Here is a 21,811-nt window from a genome sequence, read left to right on the forward strand (position 1 = left end):
TTTCACAGAGGGTGGAATAATCATCCACTCCGAACTGAGGGAAGTCTCAATCCAGAACAGCTGTGGTGTATGGGACACTTTCAAGATCTTGATGGAGAGAGGCTTGAGGTACATTGTTGTTTTTTCTTTTCTTTCTTTTTTTAAAATACAAAACATCCAGCCTGACTGAAATTGGTGTCACTTGAGATGCACTTTAAAAACAAAAAACGATGTACTGAAGTTGTACTTTTTAAATTTTATTTATTTAAATGAGGCAAATCTAAAACAGCTCGAGACAATATGTTGGCAAAGGTAGAATTCTATTTGAGTCAATACATCAGTTTTTACACAATGTGTTTTTATTTCTACATACATACAAAACATTGACTTGTAATATATTTTTATGTTGGACCTCCAAGACCCAGGGATTAACTGGGAGAGTGCCATACTGCAAAGCGAAGACACGACTAGTTCCATTGTGGTTCCAGAAATATTTTGCCCACTTGAGGATGATGCCCTGCTACAACTTCAGAGAACATTTACCCTTTTCAACATTTTGAATCCTGTGGCTGTGACCTGTACATGCTAGTTTTGCATTTTCTGTCAAACCAACAATGACATTCAAATATAAACATGATGTAACTCCTGTTTTTGTAAAACTGAGCAGCAAGTTTACTGTAGAACAAGTACCGGTATATTATATACAGTACAGGCCAAAAGTTTGCACACACCTTCTCATTCAATTAGTTTGCTTTATTCTCATGACTATTTACATTGTAGATTCTGACTGAAGGCATCAAAACTATGAATGAACACATGGAGCATTATGTACTTAACAAAAAAAAGGGTGAAATAACTGAAAAAATGCTTTCTCACCTCTGGAAGCTCCTTAAAGATTGTTTTTTGTTAAGTACATAACTCCACGTGTGTTCATACATGGTTTTAATACCTTCAGTGAGAATCTACAATGTAAATAGTCATGAGAATAAAGCAAACTAATTGAATGAGAATGTGTGTCCAAACTTTAGGCCTGTACTGTATTTTAAACTCTATGAAACCCCCCACCATAACGTATGGCTTCACTAATAATTTTTCTAAAGTCACTGAAAGTGCATAAATGCTGAAAAAAAAATCTGTCAGGAAACAAGTTATTTTTACTACAATAAAATCATTAAGAAAACTCTAATTGTGTTTGCATATTTATACTCCTGTGTGTTCATCGTACCTGACATTTCTACCTCCTGTAAAAAAAATCTTGGAGAAAGTTGATTATCCTTTTCTCAGTTGTCTCCTTGGATGTCCCTTTTTCACTGAAACGTGGTTGGCAGTTCATCATGATGAAATCAGCATCAGGCTACAAAAAGAGGGTAGAATTATTTTTGTGTTCAACTCTGCACACTTGGATGACATGCAGGGAAAACACGCACAACTGAATAGTTGGACAATGTAAGACAAGATATTTGAGAGTTAAAATCAATACTTTGATGATTTTCCCAGGAACAAACATGGAGTGGAAAGCTTCAGTGTTTTTAGACATCTGATCCAGCAGGCCAAATAGTTCCAGGCCCTTTCTAATTTGCTGTAGCATTGGGATCAGTCTTGTTGTAGAATGTAAGACAGACAATTGCTCTTTAAAAAACCCACAAGAAGCATTGCGATAAACAACAGTATTCCTAACACAAGAAAATACATACTCAGGCAGTGATTATAAAAAGTAACACTTACCGAATTATTTTGTCTTTGTTGTCTAGTTTGATTTGGCTTGTGTATCCACAGGTCACAATATCATCTGATAACATCATGAGAGACTGTGAATCTGCAGCATTTTCTACCTGAAAACGAGTACAACTTCAAAATTAAGTTTTATTCATACTCATTTGAGTTCGAATTCTGTTTACCTTGCTGATAAGTAGACAAGAAACAAGGTCTTCCGCATCCACTGCGGACAGGTTACTGAAGTCTACCTCCCCTGTAAAGATGTAGTTGTAGCACCACTCTTTCATGAAAGCAGGTGGTGGACCACCTTGTGCTAGGCTGACTGCCATTATTTCACCAACAGTTCTGTGTGGAAGATAGGTTAAGTCTTGAAGTCAGAAATTTAAATAAATAAATAAATCATATAGCCCTGTATGAATTAAAAAACATAGGTGATACCAACCTGAAGTTGTTATCATCAAGGTATGTCAAAGAGTACTTGGGACTTTTTCCACATCATCTCCTTCAAAAAATCTGTTTTCAATTCCTGAAATCATATCTAACATAAAGGAGCAGACAACAAATGAAGGTATAATTACTTGGGACTTTCACATCAAAATGAAACAGTTTAACACCTGAAACAGCATACCTGTCAAAAACTCTCTTCTCAGGGCTCCTGTATCAACACCTGACTCTCCAATATACGCTACCTTAAGGGTACTAACAGGAGATGTCGATTTTTTCCCTTTTCCATTGTCAGGGAGCTCATTTCCATCCACGCACAATTTGAACTCAGTTGTGGTGTCAACTTGATTTTGTAGGATGCACAATATATCTTCCAAACTTTGAAAACAGAAAAACAGACATGTGGTTTATTAAAAAAAAGAAAAGAAAAAAGACAGTATCAACCAATATATTTGTGCAACTGCCGTCAAAATTAAAACTTGCCTCTTTTTTTGTATGAATACTGAAGTTTGAGCAGATGTACTTGCAATGTGGTCATCTGCTACATTAGTGGATCCACTGTCAAAGCTTTGTGGAAACAACCAGTTTGAAAGGAAAACACTAATTTCTTAAACTAAGTACTTATCCCAAAAAATTAAAAAATTGACATCAAACAAATAGCTTACCTCTCTCCACATAGGCTGGCATGGACTGTGATCTCATCCTCTGGAAATTCTTTCAAACAAATTGGACACACCTGGATCTGGAATTTGAAAAGATGAACTGCTCTATACGTACTACAAATACTTCCACAAATTAAGTCAATTTACTTGTAATTTATAGTTATTATCATAGGCTCTACCATTTCCATTGTCCACAATACAAAGCTGATCAGGAGACTGCAGATTTAAAAACAAAAAGAGTAATATTATGTATTGTTTTATTACTGGTAACAGGTCTGTTTCGGCATTTTTGTAAAGTGCTGTGAGTCAGGAGGCAAGGGAGAGGTGTCTAATATCTCCTGAAGAGGTACAATATAAAAAGTGCTTCTTCCATTCGCTGACATAGCACGTAGAGGTTTGGTCGAGTACCCCTCTGTTTCCGGTGGAATGACTACAAGCTTTCGTCGGCCACCACCACCTTTATTGAAGAGAATATGTACACAGCTAGAACTCAATCATTCTCTTCAACTCAGTCGCATGAAACCCACCAATTGTTACCGCTCGACCCTCGTATCGTAAGCGTGAATCAAGGTATTGTACGCGTAGCGGAGAGAAGCAGCAAGCGTGCGCGAGGACGGTTTTTGTACGTACAAAACACATTTTTGCACGTACGAAACAAATTTTGCCTACTCCAATTCGCACTAGGTTCGCCATAGGTCTTCAGCCCTTTCACGACATCTGTAAGTGGAAGAAGGTAGTGCATCACATTGCGATCACTAGATTAGAGTAAAACAAACAAACAAACAGAAAACACATTTTTATTCTGAAATATTCATGATATAAACAAACCCTCAATGGTAAAAAGACAATGAAACAACAAAATATTATGTCCGCATTTTTAATAAAGACACCCACCGACAAAACATTAAGTACACAAAAATGAATAGATAGAAACTTCTAGGTAACACTTTAAAAAACGTTTATGGGTACCTAATTATGTTGCTGTGTTTGTCACCAATATAATACATTTTAAAAGCATGTAGCTATTATGACAAGTTGCCAGCAACACAATTATATTTGAATAAGAATATTTTAAGAAAATTTGCCTTCAAAAGTAGCAAGATACCTAGAATTTATGTGGATTAGCTCGAGCTAAAATTCTACATTCATGTAAACATAAATTTAAAAAAAATCTTTAAAAAAACAAAAGAAAAAAAACAGCTAGGACTAATAGCTAGCTATTAAGACTTTATTTTTGACATAGCCTATTATTCGTGCACTGTACCGTAGTGATTGAGTAAAGTTTATTTACATTTATTCTAGCTACCTTATTTAATGCGGTGTATGTACAGGGCATTCATTTTTAGTCTAATCCCCCAAACTGCGTAAAATGTATTTACAAAAAATACACCAAGTGTAAAATTGACAATTTCAATTCGCACTCTAGTGCCATCAGGCATACTGCGGTAATAGCAGGCAATCCCTCAAGCAGGCAAATGGAGTCCGCCTCTTCATAATTAACCTCAGCACGCAGCTCTGAGTCTGACACGCCCCCTGCACGTTCATCACACCGTACGGCTTCCAACTTATGGCCTTTACTCACGCACTCATTTTCCATATTGACTTAAAGTATTAGGGCAGCGAGTTGAGACACTTTGACAATGTTTGACTTGAAGAAGAGAAATAGTTTGACGCTGAACAGCAGCAGCCGCGACATGGACGAGTTTAGACGCGTGGCGGTCCGACGGAAGGCGAAAGGCGCCGCCCCGGATTGTCACACAGGTGAGCTGCACCTTGTCACTAAAAACACGCTTTTAGTCAAATATGCACGTAATTTAGCCTACTCTCACGGTATTACAAACTAAAATAGTTTGCTTGGTTGTCTTGTAGTCGTTTAAAACTAATCAACCGTACTGGGCATCCATTTTACATAACACATGATAGAATTCTAGGACATAATTAATGCATCTATAATGTTTTTAATTGACTCAATTTTGCTTATGTCAGTTCATGTTATGTCAACTTCCTAACGTTATGACGATGTCATGTGTTGTTGGCGTCTACATGCATGGTGAATCGTGTTAATTGATGCCTGTTGGATTATTGAGGCAAATCCCATTCCCCTGACTCAGCGTGGACTTTGCTATTTTGCTGCTTTTTGTATGCCAATCACGCACGCGCACGCACGCATAGCAACACACAAAGGCCCAGTGTTCCTCTACTGAAGGGTTTGTTCTACCCCTTATGTCTAATTCTTGCCCTGATGGTACTGATAGAATATGGAGTCAACAGTGCCAACCATCACTTGGAACTTTACAAGTGAACTGAAGTTTGAGATTTCTTCACATAAATGTATTATTTCTGCAATAAAATCCTGGCTGGAAATGGATTTTAAGTGGATTCCGTAATGGGAAGTGTTAGCCTTTACAGGAGGAGCAAATAAATGCCCCTTTTCTATATGCTGACATGTTAAATAACTTGACACAGAAGTGAGAAAGCAGAAGTGTGACATAGTTGAGACTTAGACGCGCTCGCGTGACCAGCAGATCAGCTTGACAGAGAGCCAGTAGTGAGCTGCAAAAGCCTAGAAACAGAAAGTAACGCAACCTTTGCCTGCAAAGTGAATGTAAGGTAAGAGCAAACATAATTGGTGACGTAACTGGAAAATGATCTGTGCAGATTTATTGCGTGTAATTATATTGCTGGGTTTTGTCATAAAGAATGTTGACTCACTGCCTCAAATTGATTTTAAAAACGTCAATGTGTAGTCTGAGATGCAATCAGACTCGGGGTCAAAGTTTGCAAGTTAGAAACATTACTGAACTATGCTATTAGTATTAGCCTAACAAAATGCACAATGAGACACATGGTGAAATAGTGAGCATGTTTATTTCAGTGGTGAGCAGTTGCGTGTGTGGCTCGTCTAGCTGTGAAGGTTCTTGTGGATCAGCGCCCAATTCCGCACACCATGAAGACGCAACCAGCCAATCCAAGAGAACTCCCTCCAAGCCACAAGGTGAGCTCAAATCCGCTTTGAGGTTAGTAGATTCTGACGTCAGCTGGTGTTTCCTCGCAGTGCCTCCCAAACCTGTGCACCTCCAGTCTCCCATCGGGACCGCACCACCATCTTCTTCCAGCCTCCCCCCACAGCATTTAAATGAAGACAAAACTCCAGTACGAGCAGCAGGCTACCACACGTCCCAGAGTCCCAACAAAGCGGGAGCGACTTTTCTCAGCGATGCACGTTTCAGCCCTACCAGGCTGTCCCCTTCTCAGAAGATCCCCAAACTCGTGAGCATTCCGGCGTTGGCCTCTCCGAGTCCGGGCAAGAGAGGAATCCACAAGTGCAGTCCCTTGAAGGAGGGAGGCCACAGCCCGGCCAAGTTGTCCGTTAAGAACCGAAGCCCTCTCTCAGGACTACTGAAGACCCCCAGTCCTGTCCAGGGGAAGATGGGCAACTACACCCCATCGACCAACTCCAAATCCTGGCTGGGACTCAACAGGATCCCAAGCGGGAAGGCTGACGGACACGAGAAGCATGCGGGGAAGTCTTTGAGTGTGCCCAACCTCATCGTGTACTTGGATGAAAGGTTGCATTTTTCTTTGGACTTATTGTACAAAAGTAATTAACCATTATGCATAAAGACGTCAGCTTTGTTAATTCTTTCTGTGGCTAACATTAGAGATAGACCCATATGGGTTTTTTCAGTTTTTTTTTTTTTAAATTAGTAGTCAAGGATGCCGATAACTGATATTCATTCTCACTCAAAGGGAAAATATTGGCATAAAAAATTTAACAAACTCCAGCTATTTTTATTTTAAGCATATGAACGTTTAGGGTTTGTAAAAATATTGGTGTTTAAAAAAATAATAAAAAATCTTAGTCAATAGACATTGACTAAAAATCTAACAAAGTTCAGGGATCTTCCAGGGGCAGTAGCATGTCTTCAAAAGTTACATAAAAAAAAAGTTAAAACTTAAGTAAATAGCTCTCTATTGTTTGCTACAGTAAATAAAGTTTTTCATTTTATTTAAAAATATCTAAAGTATTACAATTTTACTTATCTTTGTTTTAATTTCATACAAAGATAGAAATTCCCAGAGTCAGATCAAATGGATCCATTATCAGCCATATCATTTTTCCAAAATGGTCGATGCAGATATTTGTCAAAATGCTGAATATCGGCGCCGATAATCGCTCTATCCCTAGCAAACATATAAAGATGCTAACGTTGTGGTTTTTATTTTGTATTTATTTTTTAGTCAAGGTGATTAGTCCCGTCTGGTATTGCGACGCTGTAACGCCAGGTTTGTTTTTACAGAACGTCATCGGATATAGCAGAACCTCCTCTCTCAAGCGGTAGGCCTACTATTAGTGACAAAGCACCAGTAGACCAGAGAGTCAATTGCACCGAGAGGGAAGTCACTCCAAATGGAAAAAGCGATCCCATCGGTGCTGAAAGGGGCTCCAAGATTCGCGTGGGTTCCAGGTTCTCTTGCAAATGGACTGAGGCCACTCATGAAGACCAGCGGTGTGAGGAGCCCACTGAGAAGAAGACTGAGGAGAAGACGGAACAGAAGCTGTTCAAGATAGTCAGCGAACTGCTTCACACGGAGAGGGCCTACGTGGCTCGCCTCCATCTTCTAGACCAGGTCAGTGTGTGTGTGGGGGGGGTTCGTGATCCACAATGCATTACACAGACTCTCCATTTGCAGGTTTTCTGTATGCGACTGACGGACGAGGCCGGGCATGGCTCCTTTCCGGCCGACGTAGTACGAAACATCTTCTCCAACATCTCGTCCATCTACTCGTTCCACAGTCAGTTCCTGTTGCCTGACCTGGAAGTCTGCATCGGACGCTGGTGGGTCACAAAAACGGAGCACGGTCAACTCTGGCATGTTCGCTATATCACATTTGCAGATTTGTCTTTTTCTGGATTGGCCGTTTGAGCTCATGATTTCGGTGCCAAGTATTTTAAAGTGAGCATCTATGGGCAATTACTCATAGATTTTCGCTTTAGGTCTACTGTTGGAACCAACAGATGCTAATTGGGCAAATACAATCAGATTCCAATTTTTTTCATCCAGGCACGAGTGCCCCGGTTTGGGCAATGTCCTGCTGCAGCACGCCCCCTTCCTGAGGATGTACGCCGATTACGTCAGCAACTTCGACCAGGCCATGGAGTTGTCGAGAATATGGACTGAGCGCTCATCCGCTTTCCGTAACATCATCCAGGACATCCAGGTAGCAATAAAAATCCCTGAAGATAGTTTGAGCCCAAGTTTCAAGATCAACATTTCCCTATATAGAGACAGGGCGTGTGTGCCAGTCTGACTCTGCAGCATCACATGTTGGAACCAGTCCAGAGAATTCCTCGCTATGAAATGCTGCTCAGGGATTACGTCAAGAACGTACCGCCGAGTCACCCAGACTACGAGTTTGCTCAGCGTGAGTATCATCGGACGTTGAGTATTCAGGAAATATTTCCTCGCTTGCAACCAGTTTGGACCATCTCGGTCTCTCTCCTGCGCAGAATCCCTGCAGACAATTTCCATGGCTGCCAACCACTCAAACAGCGCCATTCATAAAGCTGTGAGTTGTCACGTTCATCTTTTGTTGCAAAACGAGAAAGCACTAAAGCAACCCCTTCACTAAAGCAACCCCTTCACCCTTCACTTCGCCCACAGAATATTGTGTTCTATTGCTATAAAAACATGGAACCTACCAAAAAAAAGATTAGTCTCTTCTTTCATCAGGAAAAGAGTATATTTCTATCTGTTTCCATTTTGCACCAATTAGCATAGAATTTATCTAAATTTCATCATTAATTAATTTAAAACACTGGGGGAAAAGAGCGTTTTTGCAACATGGCCCTGGTTCATCTCTTATACTCTGCTGCCACCTGCTGGCCGTTTTGTAATACTACCATTGCTTCAAGCATTCTCCTCAGTTGAGAGGCTGTATCAAAGCCATCTGTATGCTTTAGCATAAAAACATATTGATATATCTTTGGGAGCAATGTAATATTTAAAATTGAACGTATTTATACGTTTTGGGGAGCAAATGAGTTTAAAAAATCCTTGCATAGGAGAGCATCAAGAGGTTGCTGGAAATCTACGAGATGGTTGGCGAGGAGGAAGTGGTGAACCCCACCAACGAGTTCCTCAGGGAGGGGCGTTTGCTCAAGCTCGCCGCGAGGAACATGTCCGCCATGGAGAGGCACCTCTTTCTGGTATGACTACATTTAAAAAAATAAAAACAAACAACAAAATTACTGTATTGTCAATCAAAAGTCTGTATTGGAAAGGGACTTTTTGATGTCTTGGTCTCAGTAGACTGTTTGTCTGCATAGTTCAACAACTTCCTGCTGTGCTGCACGCCAAAGTTCAGCCTGGCGGGCCAGCGTTTTACGGTACGCTGCCGTATAGGAGTGGACGGCATGCAGGTGCAACAGACCACCAATGAGGACCACCCGTACACCTTCCAGGTGTCGGGAAAGGAGAAAACCCTGGAGCTACAGGCCAGGTATGCACCTTTTTTTAACCCCTCCTAATCCATACTGTGCTCCCCTACTGGAGCTTAGTCTAGGCTGTTCCTCAAGTTTCCTTTTTTTTTCTCCATCTGAGGAAACCGTGCAGTGTAAACGCCGATCTGGTGGGCTCTCGTTCTGTTAGTCATAGCTTTTTTTCTATACCTCTCTTCTATAGCTCTGAGCAGGACAGAGATGAGTGGATAAAGGTAATGGCTACTACAGGATTTCTTATGTGTCATGTTACATGGAGTGGGGAAAAAATGCGTTTCTTGTCCTCCAGGTCGTTCGAGACGCCATCGAAGTGTTCCAGAAGAAAAACGAGACGTTCAAGTTGGCGTCTAAGGACCTCAAAGTGGAGGAACCAGTAAGTGGGAGACTACCTGCAACACGGCGGTCGGCAGCAGCAGGCTGAGGCTCTCGTTTTCCAGGCGGAGGAGCTCGGACGGCGCGCCCCTCGCTGGATTCGTGATAACGAGGTGACCGTGTGCATGAAGTGCCAGGAGCCCTTCAACGCGCTGACCAGACGCCGACATCACTGCCGGGCCTGCGGCTGCGTGGTGTGCTGGAAGTGCTCCGACAACAAGGCGGCGCTGGCGTACGACGGCAACAAGCTCAACAAGGTGTGCAAGGCCTGCTACTCCATCCTGACGGGACCGACAGGAGGGAGGGGGGAGACAACCAAGAGGCCAACGTCAGAGGTGAGTCCATCCAAAACGGGAAGATTGGATCGGGGCAAACGTTCGTGCTCAAAGGGTCATGTTTGGTTTTTGAAAACAGAGGGAGGGCCAGGTCATTGTTTAAAAAACAAACAAAAAAACATCATGCTTCTTTTTTGAAGGTTAGCATTTAGAGTTAATCTATTACCCCCCAAAATGTAAAAAGTGCAAATATTTAAATATTGCAATTGAGATACATAAAAAAATAAATGCATTTCAACTAACCAAGCTCATTTTTTTTCAATATTTATGATTAATCTAATTACAATTAAATGAAACATTCACCCTTACCCATGAATGATTTTATTACAAAGAAAACAACTAACCAAAACAATGAAAATGTTTTAGTTAACTCATTCACTGGCAGCCATTTTCACTGAAGCAAACCCCCCTTCGTTTTACTGGATTTTGACAGTTTGCAAGACCCACAGACTATTGTGTTCTATTGCTATAAAAACATGAAACCTACCAAAAGAAAGATTAGTCTCTTCTTTCATCAGTAAAAAGTGCATTTGTATGTGTTTCTGTTTTGCAGCAATTAGCATTAGAATATAGCTAAGTTTCATCAATATTCACAAACCTGTTGAAAACCCTTGAGGAAAAGAGCTTGTTGCAACATGGCCCTGGTTGAGCTCCTATACTCTGCTGCCACCTGCTGACCGTTTTTGTAATAACTATTATTGCTTTAAGTCACCTCTTCGTGTCAGAAGCTACATCAAAGCCTTCTGTATTCTTTTCAAACCCCCCATAAAAATCATATAAATACGTTTTTGGGAGTGAAGGGTGAGTCAGGGTGGGGAACCATCGCTTGGGCTAGACCGCTGTATTAAGCAGTGCTGCCATCCCCATCTGTTCCCCCGCCTCGCCACCATGCCCCCCTATTTTTTTAATGCATACACTCACTACTAACACATCTGAGAAGCAGGTGGATCGGAGCGGGGGGGATATAATTTCTCTCTGATCCATCTCACCTGCTCCCAATTTTAATGCACCACACGCACACACTTGTGTGACCAGATTATCATTTTTTAAAAAATGCATGATTATTTTGTACTGGTATTAATTATACTTACTAAACAAATTACTTTTAAATATTTTGTATTTCATTACAAATAGCCAATTTCAGAAAAAACATAACAGGACTCTTGATACCACCCTGATCCAAATCCATAGCATATGTCCAAATTCAGTACCTTTTTGTCCGTTAAAAATCCAAATATTTCCCAGTTGTATTTTCCCACGTCATGCTTGATCAGCGGCTTCCTGCAATACGGTGACAACCCCAAAACGTGGCAGCAGGTGTGGGCTGTCATCGCCAAAACAAAACCACTGGTCCTCTCTTTGTATGCTGATCAACAGGTAAAAAGCAAACACCGTGATTTTTTTTTTCTTCTTTCTACCAACACAATATGACTTACCGTCATCATTATTGTTTCCCCCCTCAGGATGTGAAACCTCTCTCCTGTATTCCTCTGCTTGGCTGCACAGTGGAAGATCCCCCTCAGGAGCTCCAGGGACAATCCTGCTTCAATTTAAGACAATCCAAAAGCCGCCACACCTTCACCTGCGACCACGCCAACGTCAAACAAGCCTGGATGGCCACTCTCAAAGCTGCGGCCGCGACGGGCTCTGATGATGGCAACAACGAATCCAGTGGAGAAGAATTGATCATTGTTTAGAAATAGGCAACATTCAAACGGACCAGTGTGTTTTCCTCACAGGTGGCGGGGCACTTTATTTCTGAAATGGTTTACAGTCAAATAAATAAATAGTTTTAACATGAATCGGACTATCCCTACGAGGTTTGCTTGAACCCAGGCCTTACAAGATTGGAATTACCTTGAGAAAACACATTCACTTCATCTTGTGTTGTCAGAGATAGAAAGTTACTGCCATTGAATATCCACACTAAAAATCAGTGGTACCTTGACTTGGTACCAACACATGAGTTTTTCGACTTTTGCTTTGTCTTGTAAACAAAAAAAAAGAAAACGTGTGAAAACACTGTTCAGTGCTGTGTTCATGTGCGCATCTCTCCAATAAGTAAAGGACAGTCCAATTTAAAGTACAATGATCCGATGCACTCAGTTTTCCTATTGCAATCGTTTTTTTTTGGTGTGTTTTTTTGACAAATCAATATGTAGCGATACATATCAAGGACGGTACATTTTGAAGTGGAACGATTCAGGTGTGGCGCACTCATTTTTAAAGAAAAAAAAATCATTCCAATTCAAATCTGATTTCATGACACCTCTTATTGTAACTTGATCTTGCTAAACGTCTCCTAGCTTAATGCTAACACATAATAGGAAACACCATAGATGAGCTAAAGAAATTGGCATCAATGCTGCAGTAGATGTTAATAAATAAAAAAAATGTTAGTCATTTTGACCTGTAACATTAAAAATGTTTACTTCCATTAAAACTGAAGCTTGAAATGATCATGCAAAAATGGTAGAATTATTTACGTTCTAGGGTTATATTAGTGTATGTTTTTATGATTTTTTTTGAGGGGCGCTAGAGAATGGCATTTCAGTTTATTTCATTTGGTAAGGTGATTTAAGATACGAGTGATTCAAAACAAACTGAATTACTAAGTCAAGGTACCAGTGCAGACAGCAGAAAATGACTGAACTTGCTCCCCGCAAGCCTGTGCTTGTCTTGATTAGTGTTCAAACCCCAACTGGACGTTGGATGCGGAGGCTCAGCTGGCAGCGTGCAAATAAGTCCGCGTGAACGCCATTCAAGCCTGTTGAAAAGATTTCAATTTGGTCTCAGCTCAGGCTAAGAATAAATAAATAAATAAAAAGGATCCGTCCTCAACATACAATCAGTTTCACATGATTTTACAAATGAAGTGTTGATTTGTACATAAATGCTTCAAGTAGGCCTGCAGCAGACCCACGTTGGACAGAGCGAACGGTATTTACAGGACGCTACTTTTACCAGACTGTGTTTACCGGTCATGCAACACAGCCTCCAGTGTCCATGTGGGGTGAGCTGAGGGGCATGCTCATTCTAAATTCTAGATTCTAAAAAAATAAATAAAAGAAATGATGATGCGGCTATATGTGGAAAAGAAGCCATCCCGAACACGAACTCTGCGAGCGTCTCAGCTGCAGCAAAGCTGGTCGGACAGCAGCAGCGTATCGAAGCCGTAGATCTCCAGCAGGTGGAGCAGGAATAGCCGGTCACCGTGTGGGTCCAGGCCCATGGCCCTCACGCTTTCGCCGGTCAGCGTCGGGTCAGGACAGGCGGCCACTTCACTCAGGGTCTGGAAAATCCTGTTGTTTTGCTCCAGGAAAAACCTGAAGACAAATCATACCGTATATGTACAGTGCTACTTTGGTATAAGACTTTTTCCGACTTGGCTTTGGTCAAAATTGCCGTGAGCTGAAGCTGTTAGATAGCGGCAGCAAAAGTCACAACATCCGGCCACAACCAGTTCACTGCACAGTATACAGTAAGTATCTGCTGTGTGTCAAACTTTTTCTTTTCGAAGCATGGGTCCAAAGAAAGTCATTGCGTTTTTACCCTAAAATGGGTTCATTTCAATACATGTATTGTTTTCATTCATTCATGTGCACGTACAGAATAAAGAGATCCTCTTCACTGGACACACAGTCGCCATTCTCCTCCTGAGAGTACAGCAGCATTTTCCTGCATCAATGCACATCATACAAACAACATGTGACTGATGCTTATCTAGACACTGGCGACGCCGCTATGTATTTGGATTTCTTTGCTTATCTGACGCACCGCTGCTCGGTCAGCTTGCGGTACTTCTCCCGGTCGGCGGTGCTGATGCGGAGCAGTGGCTTGAGACCTTCTCTGTAGGTCTTCACGTTCTGATTGTCCACGTAGACGTCGTACAGATCTCGCTTCTCCTCGAAGATCTTCTCAGTAGTACCTGTGCAGCGCAAACACATGTTCATTTTCAAAATGGAGAGACGAGCGGGCCATAACTGGGTTGGATGGCCAAAAGCGAAAATTAAACTGATATGCATGTGGTTTTTTTCTTAACCCCAAAAATTCTGAATAATAATAAAAAAGATATGCCTCCAGAGAGTGTTTTCCATGGAAAATAAAGGAGAAAATGGGAAATAAACAAAAACATTTTTTAAATTTTGAAAAAAATAAATAATTGGTTTTCTACTGCAAACAAGTAAAATATGTAATACTGTATACTTTAATGTTGTTGTTTTTTTACAGCATTCTAATAAATGTAGCAAATTGTCTATTAATATAAACAGTGTATAATTTATTTTTAAGATCATTTCATTTAAATATATTTATAATTCAATTGTTAATGTTATTAATTTTGTTTCCTCATTTACGACAAAAGCATTTAGAAAATATTTTAAATAAAAAAATTGTATATGCACAATTTTTCAAGTTACTATTATATGATGTACAAGTATAATTGTTTATTTCTCTAACATATCAAATTACATATATTTTTACTTAAACATGTAACATTGTTTTTACTAATATTTGACATTTTAAGTTTATTCTTTACAAATAACAAACAATTATTAAACATTAAATGTTCAGGATATGTAAAAGTACTGTATGTAAAAAAATGTTCTGTTATTTACAATTAATATATTATGTAAGCATTTGATAGATGTAAAATTGCTTAATTTGTTGTTTTAAAATATAGTAACCAATTATTAACTGAGAATTTTAAAGTCGTTTTAATGAAGCAATTATATGGGGGGGGGGACTTAAAATACCCAATATTACAGAACTTTTGAATAGTGTAAATGCTCAAAAACTTATGAAATGTGTGCATCTACACATTCTGTATGTTATCCCGACGTTACAGTTTTCACTCACATGCCACATAGGAGAGCTCATTTTCCAGCGCGCTAATGTCGGCCACGTTGACATAGAAGAAAGGCCTGAACTCGGGCACGGCCACGCCCACCCCTGGGATGGAGATGTTTGCCAGGCAACAGCAGCAGTACACTAAACAGTGGGATTGGGGTTGGGGGGACAACAACAATAAAACAACAGTGTCGGTTTGACCCATCTCGCCGTAAAAACACAGCACCTCTGTAGCAGACCACGCCCACGGGTGGCGGGGAGAAAATGAGGATTCGCCGCCGGAGCAGCGCCAGCTTCCACAGCACCATGATTTGCTCGCCAAAGAAGCGGATGAACTGGGACATGCAACCCGCCGGGTGAGTGATCTGGCACGGAAAGCACAAAACAATCTCTTTCAAATGTGAAACAATTTTATTTTTGTATTTTTTAATCACTGGGTCTTGCTTGGGGTGATTTTTACCTTCATTTCCGGGTGCATGCTATGGTGGATGGCAGCCCCCCAGGCACTGATAGGGCAAAGTGAAATGACGTCATGGCCGCTAGGGAGCAGCAGTGCCCTCTTGTCTTCAAAGAAGGCCTCCAAGGGAGAGTAGTGGCCCGGGGATTGAAGCTGGAGTCTGGCTCACGAGCAAAAAGGCCACATTCAGCAAAATAACAACCACATTCTTGCTGCAGTGAAACATCAAGCGGGTGTAAATGTGTGACAACCGCATTTGTTTTTTCCCAAAGATATTTGAATGGTTTCTGGGTCATTTTGGGCGGCTTAGTACAAAAATGACATCTGTTCCTTTGAATTGGCTCCAGTTTTTGAGATAGATATTTTTGACAATTAATTGACTGCTAACACTTGGGAAACACATTTTTTTGCAGACAGCTCTTTTTAACAAATTGTTGGGTGCAAAACTGATCTTAGTTTTTCTCTAGAAGCAAGGGATAAGAATCAGTAGCAGCTCTTGTTTCAATTATGTTTTGAGCTGATCAAGATCTTTTTTTATTTTGCTTTTTCAGCTGAAACTAAATGTTTTGCTTGTTTCCAAGGATGAGAACACCCCCCCCCCCCTCCAAAAAAAAAGGCGGAAGTAAGGCTGGATGAGAAAGTATCCTCGAGATGTAAATGAACCATCTTGTGACCAACAGCGAGCTCTTTGTGAAAAGAGACGCACAAGTGGATGATGATGGTGATGATGATGATGAGTAAGCAGCATTAGTGACTGCAGGCCAGAGTTTAGGAATGGTTGCAAGGGAAAGCTAAGGGAATACTTAGCTTGGTGGTAAAAGCAGATTACGAAATACAGAAGTCATAAACCATTTGACCAGATCCCAAATTCCAATGTGGTACCTGACTTGGTGCTCCAGGAAGCTCATGTAGCGATATAGCAAAGTGTAGGAAGGCGACAGGATGCCCACAGACTTCATCCTGGCGCCGCGCTCCGCCGTGCTATCCACAGCCATATTGGCGAAGCAGGCCAGGCCGAAGTAGGAGCCTTTTCGGAAGTAGCTGGCCATACATGACATGTGAAGGGGAAGGGAGGGGAGGAGGGGGGGCAGATAAGGCCTGTGAATCATGGAAGCGATGGCGAGGCCAGATGGCTGAGCTGCGTTTGGATTTATTTATTTATCTTTTTTTCTTTCGAACGCCAAGAGAAAGATGCAACATTTCATATTGCTATCTTGTATTAAATAAAAGAAAACTATTCTTGCGTAGTAAAATTTTACTTTCAGCGCATTTGGTTAATTTTAACTACACATTTACAAGAGTTTATTAATTTTAAATTGAATTCTGCCAATATAGCAAGACACAACAGTGTTATTTCATCAAATACTGTACTCTAAAAAACAAATACCAAATTTTCAAAATCTAATTAATAAAAAAGATGCAGCATTTCATGCTTCTTCTTTTTTTTTAGCTAGAGCAAATAAAAGTCAGTCAAATTAACTGCATGCAAACTATCCATCCATCCCATCCATTTTCTTGGCCGCTTTTTCCTCACAAGGGTCGCGGGGGTGCTGGAGCCTATCCCAGCTGGCTTCGGGCAGTAGGCGGGGTACACCCTGAACTGGTTGCCAGCCAATCGCAGGGCACACAGAGACGAACAACCACACTCACATTCACACCTAGGGACAATTTGGAGTGTTCAATTAACCTGCCATGCATGTTTTTGGAATGTGGGAGGAAACCGGAGTACCCGGTGAAAACCCACGCAAGCACGGGGAGAACATGCAAACTCCACCCAGGAAGGCCGAAGCCCGGACTCGATCTCACGTCCTCTGCACTGGGAGGCGGACGTGCTAACCAGTCAGCCACCGTGCTGCCCGCATGCAAACTATATATCATAAAATATGAACGAAGGTGGTGATTAAATATTAACACTAACAAATAGTTGATCAAATATTTACATGAAATTGGCAGCCACTTACATGAAGTCTGTGGTGACTCTGTGGGAGCCGCTGGCGATGGCTTTAAACTCCACTCCTTCCAGGTCCATATCCTCTGGAAGGCACCACTCAAGCATGTTGCCTGTCACACACACAGATCACGTTAACAACACACACTCAAATACGCTGCAGCAGCAGAGAAAATAAAGGCAGGAATGTAAAAGGTTTCATCAACATCTTGATTTGCCTGTTCAGGTGAATGGACTATCTTGGCAATGGAGATGTGTTCCTTTGGCTCCCAAAATAAAAGGCCACTCTAAAATGTGCACTTTTACTCTATTGCCTAATTATCTCAGCAAAGGAGGAGTGCTCACTGCCAGATTTGAGATCTTCTTTTTTTTTAACATTTGAAAGGAAAAAAATACTTTTTGGTCTGAGTTCACAGTGCACGGAAAATGACAACATTTGTCGAAACACAAGTATTTTTTTTAAGGTGGTAGCCTACTGAATGTAAAAGGTTTGAAAGCCACCACTGCCGTATTGTAATTCAAATGAACAAATCCCCAGCCGGGATTGACTTTCTTCTGACTGCAATGTAACTAAATAGAGAAAATGTCCTTACAGCGAAGAGGCCTTGTTACGCCCACTGGTCCCTGTCAAAGGGAAAATGCAAGCCCAACCACCATCAAGTGTCCAGCTGTCCTCTGCACAGAAGCTGCTGTTTTATTCAGCATTCCTGTGGATCAGTGACCCGACTTGGTTTAACAAGAAGCCTGACAATATTGCAGAGTGTAGATTAGCGATCAATTGCTGATTTTGTTAGTTCAAGGCCAGGCCAGGCCAGGTCATAAAACAGGGCCACACCTGTTTGAGACGCGCAGACAGATCGTTATCCCCATCATACATCCATTCCTATTTGTATTGTATTGCTTTGATTGCTAATGAATGAAAGTGAGCATAAAAGCAGTTTGAACACAGATTGTGGGTGTACCTAATGAACTGTCTGGCCAAACGTCTGGTTGTGTGTTGCCTAGTTGATGTCCCACCTGTTCTGGTGTTGAACGTAACGACAAAAACTGACACGATTTGGTCCTTCTCCTCCCACGTCACCATCCGGTCTTCGAGCGGCACATCTCCAGGTCCTGAATCCGAGGGATGCTCTTTCGCGTCAAGGCGCAGCGCTCCATCCGCACCCGCCTGCAGGGTGATGGAGGTCGCGGGCGGGGCGCCGCAGCCGTCTGGATCACCCGGACCGCCGCTCCACCCTCGTCCCGGCAGTGCCGGCGGGCTGCGGCTGTTGGAGGGACTATCTAGTCGGTCCCTGGAGTCGGAGTCAGCACCGGCGGGCTTGTCCGCAGACGGAACCTCCTCCCAGTCCAGCAGAGGCGCTCGGTCCGACCGCTCCCCCATCCCGTCTGCGTCTAGTCGCGGATTGCAATTGATGTCTCAGGCGATAGGCACCACCGGACCCATCCGTGGACGACGAGGGCTCAAACCCGCATGGTCGACGAATGCTTCAAAAGGCTTGCATTCTGTTCTGGGCCTCACAGATAGGATAGGATTTTCCTCGCAGGGAGATCATAAATTAGACAGTGTTTATGCTGTTGCGAGTGGGGCAACTCCTTCGCTCCAGCTCGAGTTATGTTCACAAGCAAACGATTCAAATTCCCTTTGAAACAGCATAAGCGTGACAATACATTCTTTCTAGATGACTATTTTTTTTATTCGTATAAGGCAGGCTATTCAAACATTTTGAAATTCTGTGTAGTTCCTAAATTGATATAGATCAGATATTCTGGTGTTAGGGTTAACAAACAAATGCTTGCAAACGTTTGGGAACAATTTGGCTTCTTGAGTGTGCTCCGTTATCATACAGCCTTCTTCCAACCAGCCGCACTTTCGACAAAAACGTTTTTGTTTTTTTGTTATATATTTTTTACGACTTTATACTGACAGAGTTGCTAGAACAGATCCAAACGTCGATTTTGGACGAGATATATGAGGTCACGTTGCTATATTAAAACGTGTGTGGAAGCTTCCGCGCGGGCGGGTGACGTCATCAAAGGACACGTCACCACACACGGAAGCTTTCAGACCCAACCTGCGAGACAAGTCCTGTAGTTTTATAAAGAAATGGGTGCGTATTCTCTGAAATACAACCTAATTCATATTTACCAAATTAGCTATCCTATATGCCATTAGAGCGATCGCGAAAACGCACGAAAGTTTGTATTTTGTCGACTTCTAAATCCTCTTCTGTGCTTTAGGTCGACTGGCTAAAGCTAAAAGCCACATTAGCAGCCCCCTACGATGTTTGTTTTGGTGAGGAGTGGACAGTTCAAATATAACCGATGTAGCATTTTATGCAGAACCGGCACCCAAGTGTTAAACATTTAACAAAAACAAGTGACTGACTTTTTTTATTTTTTATTTTTTTTATTTTTTTACACCAATCGTGCCTCTCTACTGTTGCTAAAGTAATGGTAGCTAACCAGTCGAGCCCACTGGATCAAAGCTTGCTGAATGACAAACAAGTCATGTAGTCATTGATGATTGAATTGATTCCGTTCCCCTGCATTTGCATCCATTTTACATTAAAATGAGCAGTTGCAGGATTCAAATGGTTGCTGTTTTGAGGAAACTCACAACTAATGTTTGTGTACTTCCAGGTGGCTTCTTCTCCCGTATCTTTTCCGGCCTATTTGGAACCAGGGAGATGAGGATCCTCATCCTGGGTTTGGACGGTGCGGGGAAAACCACCATTTTGTATCGGCTGCAGGTTGGGGAGGTGGTCACCACAATTCCCAGTAAGTACTCCCGCTAAGTAAACGTAAGTGATTTCCAACCAGTCATGTACCACGCCATGGGAAATTATCCAATTTCACGTACTTTTTCTGAAGATGGTTATTTACGACAAATGTATCTTTGTTTATATACCTGCCGTACTGTGACTGTCAGAACAATTGAACGCTTAAGTAAAACTGTCAGAACAATTGAACGCTTAAGTAAAACGGTCGGTAGGACACACTGCAAGCACCAACTCCTCAAATTAAAGTCTGCGCCCACGCTGCTTTGATCAAACAAAAACATCTACCATGAGTGATGCAATAAATAAAAGTACGTACTGACTTAAGTAATTTATCAAGCAAAAATAAAGTTGCATGTGCTTATCTTTGAAACTTGAGGCGACATAATGCTGCACAGCTCCTGCTGTGAGGCATTTTTAAATTAAATATCCCAGATTTTCTCCTATGTACTCCCATGATAAATGGAGGATCACAGTATATATTTTTTTAATCAGATTTGTGTTTGGCTGGTGAGCCGTGAGAGCTCAAAGGTTGGGAATCCCTCAACTAGATTTATGACCTGTCTGCACATAGTTGTGTTTTGACTAGTCGATTTCCTCTGTTGTCCCTTTTATGCAGCAATCGGCTTTAATGTGGAGACTGTCACATACAAAAATCTGAAGTTCCAGGTGTGGGATTTGGGAGGCCAGACGAGTATCCGGTACGTATGGCACTGATTTAGAATGAGTGCAGTAGCTTTTGAACATGTCCCCCCCCACCATCTTCTCACAGGCCATACTGGCGGTGCTACTACTCCAACACAGACGCGGTCATCTACGTGGTCGACAGCAGCGACCGTGACCGAATGGGCATCTCTAAGTCTGAGCTTGTGGCCATGTTGGAGGTGAGTTTATTCCACACCACTGACTAATCATCTCAAGGGGTATTCAGTCCTCTCATAGTTACTTAAATTTTTATCCAGGAGGAGGAGCTGAAGAAAGCCATCCTGGTGGTGTTTGCAAACAAACAAGACATGGACCAGGCAATGACACCGGCAGAGGTGGCCAACGCATTGGGCCTCCCCGCCCTCAAAGACAGGAAGTGGCAGATCTTCAAGACCTCAGCGACTAAAGGCACAGGCTTAGATGAAGCCATGGAGTGGTATTATTATTATTATTTTTAACCATTAAGACACCCACATTATGAAGAGTATTTACTGATATTGTGTTTCCCTCTGCAGGCTGGTGGACTCTCTCAAGAGTCGGCAGTAGAGTAACAAACACAAAAATGAGAAAGAAGACACGCCCTTTTTTGTAAATATCTTTCTGTATGACAGACCTCACTACCCGCCTACTCCGACCAAACCTGGGACTAAAAAGCGGAGGCCTCGTTTCTACTGTTTGCATAAAGCATTGTGAGCACAGTGATGGACAAGGTTACACTTACTCCTTTTAAATAAAACAAAGTAACCTCGTATGACATTAAGCCTGGGTGCCTTTGGTCCGATTGATTCACTCCATCACCCAGAAGCTCAAATGAACTGCATGTATAAAAGAAGCAAAAATGCCATGACAGTGCTAGGAGAGGAGGCACCATAACGGTCCACACGACAGTCAGTCCCATAGCGGCCAATTCTCTACACACCAATAGACCACCAAGTGTTATTGCAGTCTCTCTTTGTACATTAGTAAAATTACTTTCCTGTTTCACCCATTACCGCTTAATTTGTATTGTGCCTACATAGTTAAACCACTTTTATTTCCCCCATTGATTTACCAAATTTATGGAAC

The 21,811-nt window shown here is 41.8% G+C and overlaps 4 protein-coding genes across 6 annotated transcripts; 2 read left to right on the plus strand and 2 right to left on the minus strand.

The window, feature by feature from the left end:
• Nucleotides 1-756: 756 nt before the first annotated feature.
• LOC144034821 (G2/M phase-specific E3 ubiquitin-protein ligase-like) lies at nucleotides 757-4,346 on the minus strand. The gene is given in 12 exon segments (XM_077543895.1): nucleotides 757-1,229; nucleotides 1,232-1,333; nucleotides 1,460-1,606; nucleotides 1,701-1,811; nucleotides 1,878-2,040; nucleotides 2,138-2,221; nucleotides 2,308-2,517; nucleotides 2,623-2,739; nucleotides 2,805-2,881; nucleotides 2,981-3,017; nucleotides 3,066-3,258; nucleotides 4,328-4,346. Coding segments are annotated over 12 exon segments (1,353 nt in total). The 3' UTR covers nucleotides 757-1,136.
• On the plus strand, nucleotides 4,293-11,813 carry LOC144034546 (FYVE, RhoGEF and PH domain-containing protein 4-like). Its single transcript, XM_077543374.1, has 15 exons — nucleotides 4,293-4,562; nucleotides 5,677-5,796; nucleotides 5,857-6,370; nucleotides 7,103-7,433; nucleotides 7,497-7,642; nucleotides 7,869-8,025; nucleotides 8,091-8,229; nucleotides 8,315-8,373; nucleotides 8,870-9,013; nucleotides 9,134-9,306; nucleotides 9,489-9,519; nucleotides 9,594-9,677; nucleotides 9,742-10,011; nucleotides 11,257-11,388; nucleotides 11,475-11,813. The coding sequence occupies exons 1-15, from the start codon at nucleotides 4,442-4,444 to the stop codon at nucleotides 11,706-11,708; spliced, it is 2,655 nt and encodes an 884-aa protein (XP_077399500.1). The 5' UTR covers nucleotides 4,293-4,441; the 3' UTR covers nucleotides 11,709-11,813.
• On the minus strand, nucleotides 11,735-19,300 carry LOC144034547 (DENN domain-containing protein 11-like). 2 transcript variants are annotated; one of them, XM_077543376.1, is made up of 9 exons: nucleotides 18,282-18,923; nucleotides 17,278-17,377; nucleotides 16,199-16,357; nucleotides 15,320-15,476; nucleotides 15,086-15,224; nucleotides 14,869-15,000; nucleotides 13,789-13,939; nucleotides 13,621-13,689; nucleotides 11,735-13,337 (listed from the first exon to the last, which is right to left on the minus strand). In XM_077543376.1, the coding sequence occupies exons 1-9, from the start codon at nucleotides 18,643-18,645 to the stop codon at nucleotides 13,142-13,144; spliced, it is 1,467 nt and encodes a 488-aa protein (XP_077399502.1). In that variant the 5' UTR covers nucleotides 18,646-18,923; the 3' UTR covers nucleotides 11,735-13,141. The 2 variants fall into 2 exon arrangements, with proteins under 2 accessions (XP_077399502.1, XP_077399503.1); XM_077543377.1 differs by lacking the exon at nucleotides 16,199-16,357 and having other exon boundaries at nucleotides 18,282-19,300.
• Nucleotides 19,218-21,506, plus strand: arl1 (ADP-ribosylation factor-like 1). Of its 2 annotated transcripts, none has more exons than XM_077543378.1 (6): nucleotides 19,218-19,372; nucleotides 19,905-20,042; nucleotides 20,661-20,742; nucleotides 20,814-20,925; nucleotides 21,004-21,182; nucleotides 21,262-21,506. In XM_077543378.1, the coding sequence occupies exons 1-6, from the start codon at nucleotides 19,369-19,371 to the stop codon at nucleotides 21,290-21,292; spliced, it is 546 nt and encodes a 181-aa protein (XP_077399504.1). In that variant the 5' UTR covers nucleotides 19,218-19,368; the 3' UTR covers nucleotides 21,293-21,506. The 2 variants fall into 2 exon arrangements, with proteins under 2 accessions (XP_077399504.1, XP_077399505.1); XM_077543379.1 differs by lacking the exon at nucleotides 19,218-19,372 and adding an exon at nucleotides 19,406-19,557.
• Nucleotides 21,507-21,811: the final 305 nt, after the last annotated feature.

This window comes from Vanacampus margaritifer, chromosome 15, assembly GCF_051991255.1.
Source record: "Vanacampus margaritifer isolate UIUO_Vmar chromosome 15, RoL_Vmar_1.0, whole genome shotgun sequence".
In the NCBI taxonomy this organism is placed as follows: domain Eukaryota; kingdom Metazoa; phylum Chordata; class Actinopteri; order Syngnathiformes; family Syngnathidae; genus Vanacampus; species Vanacampus margaritifer.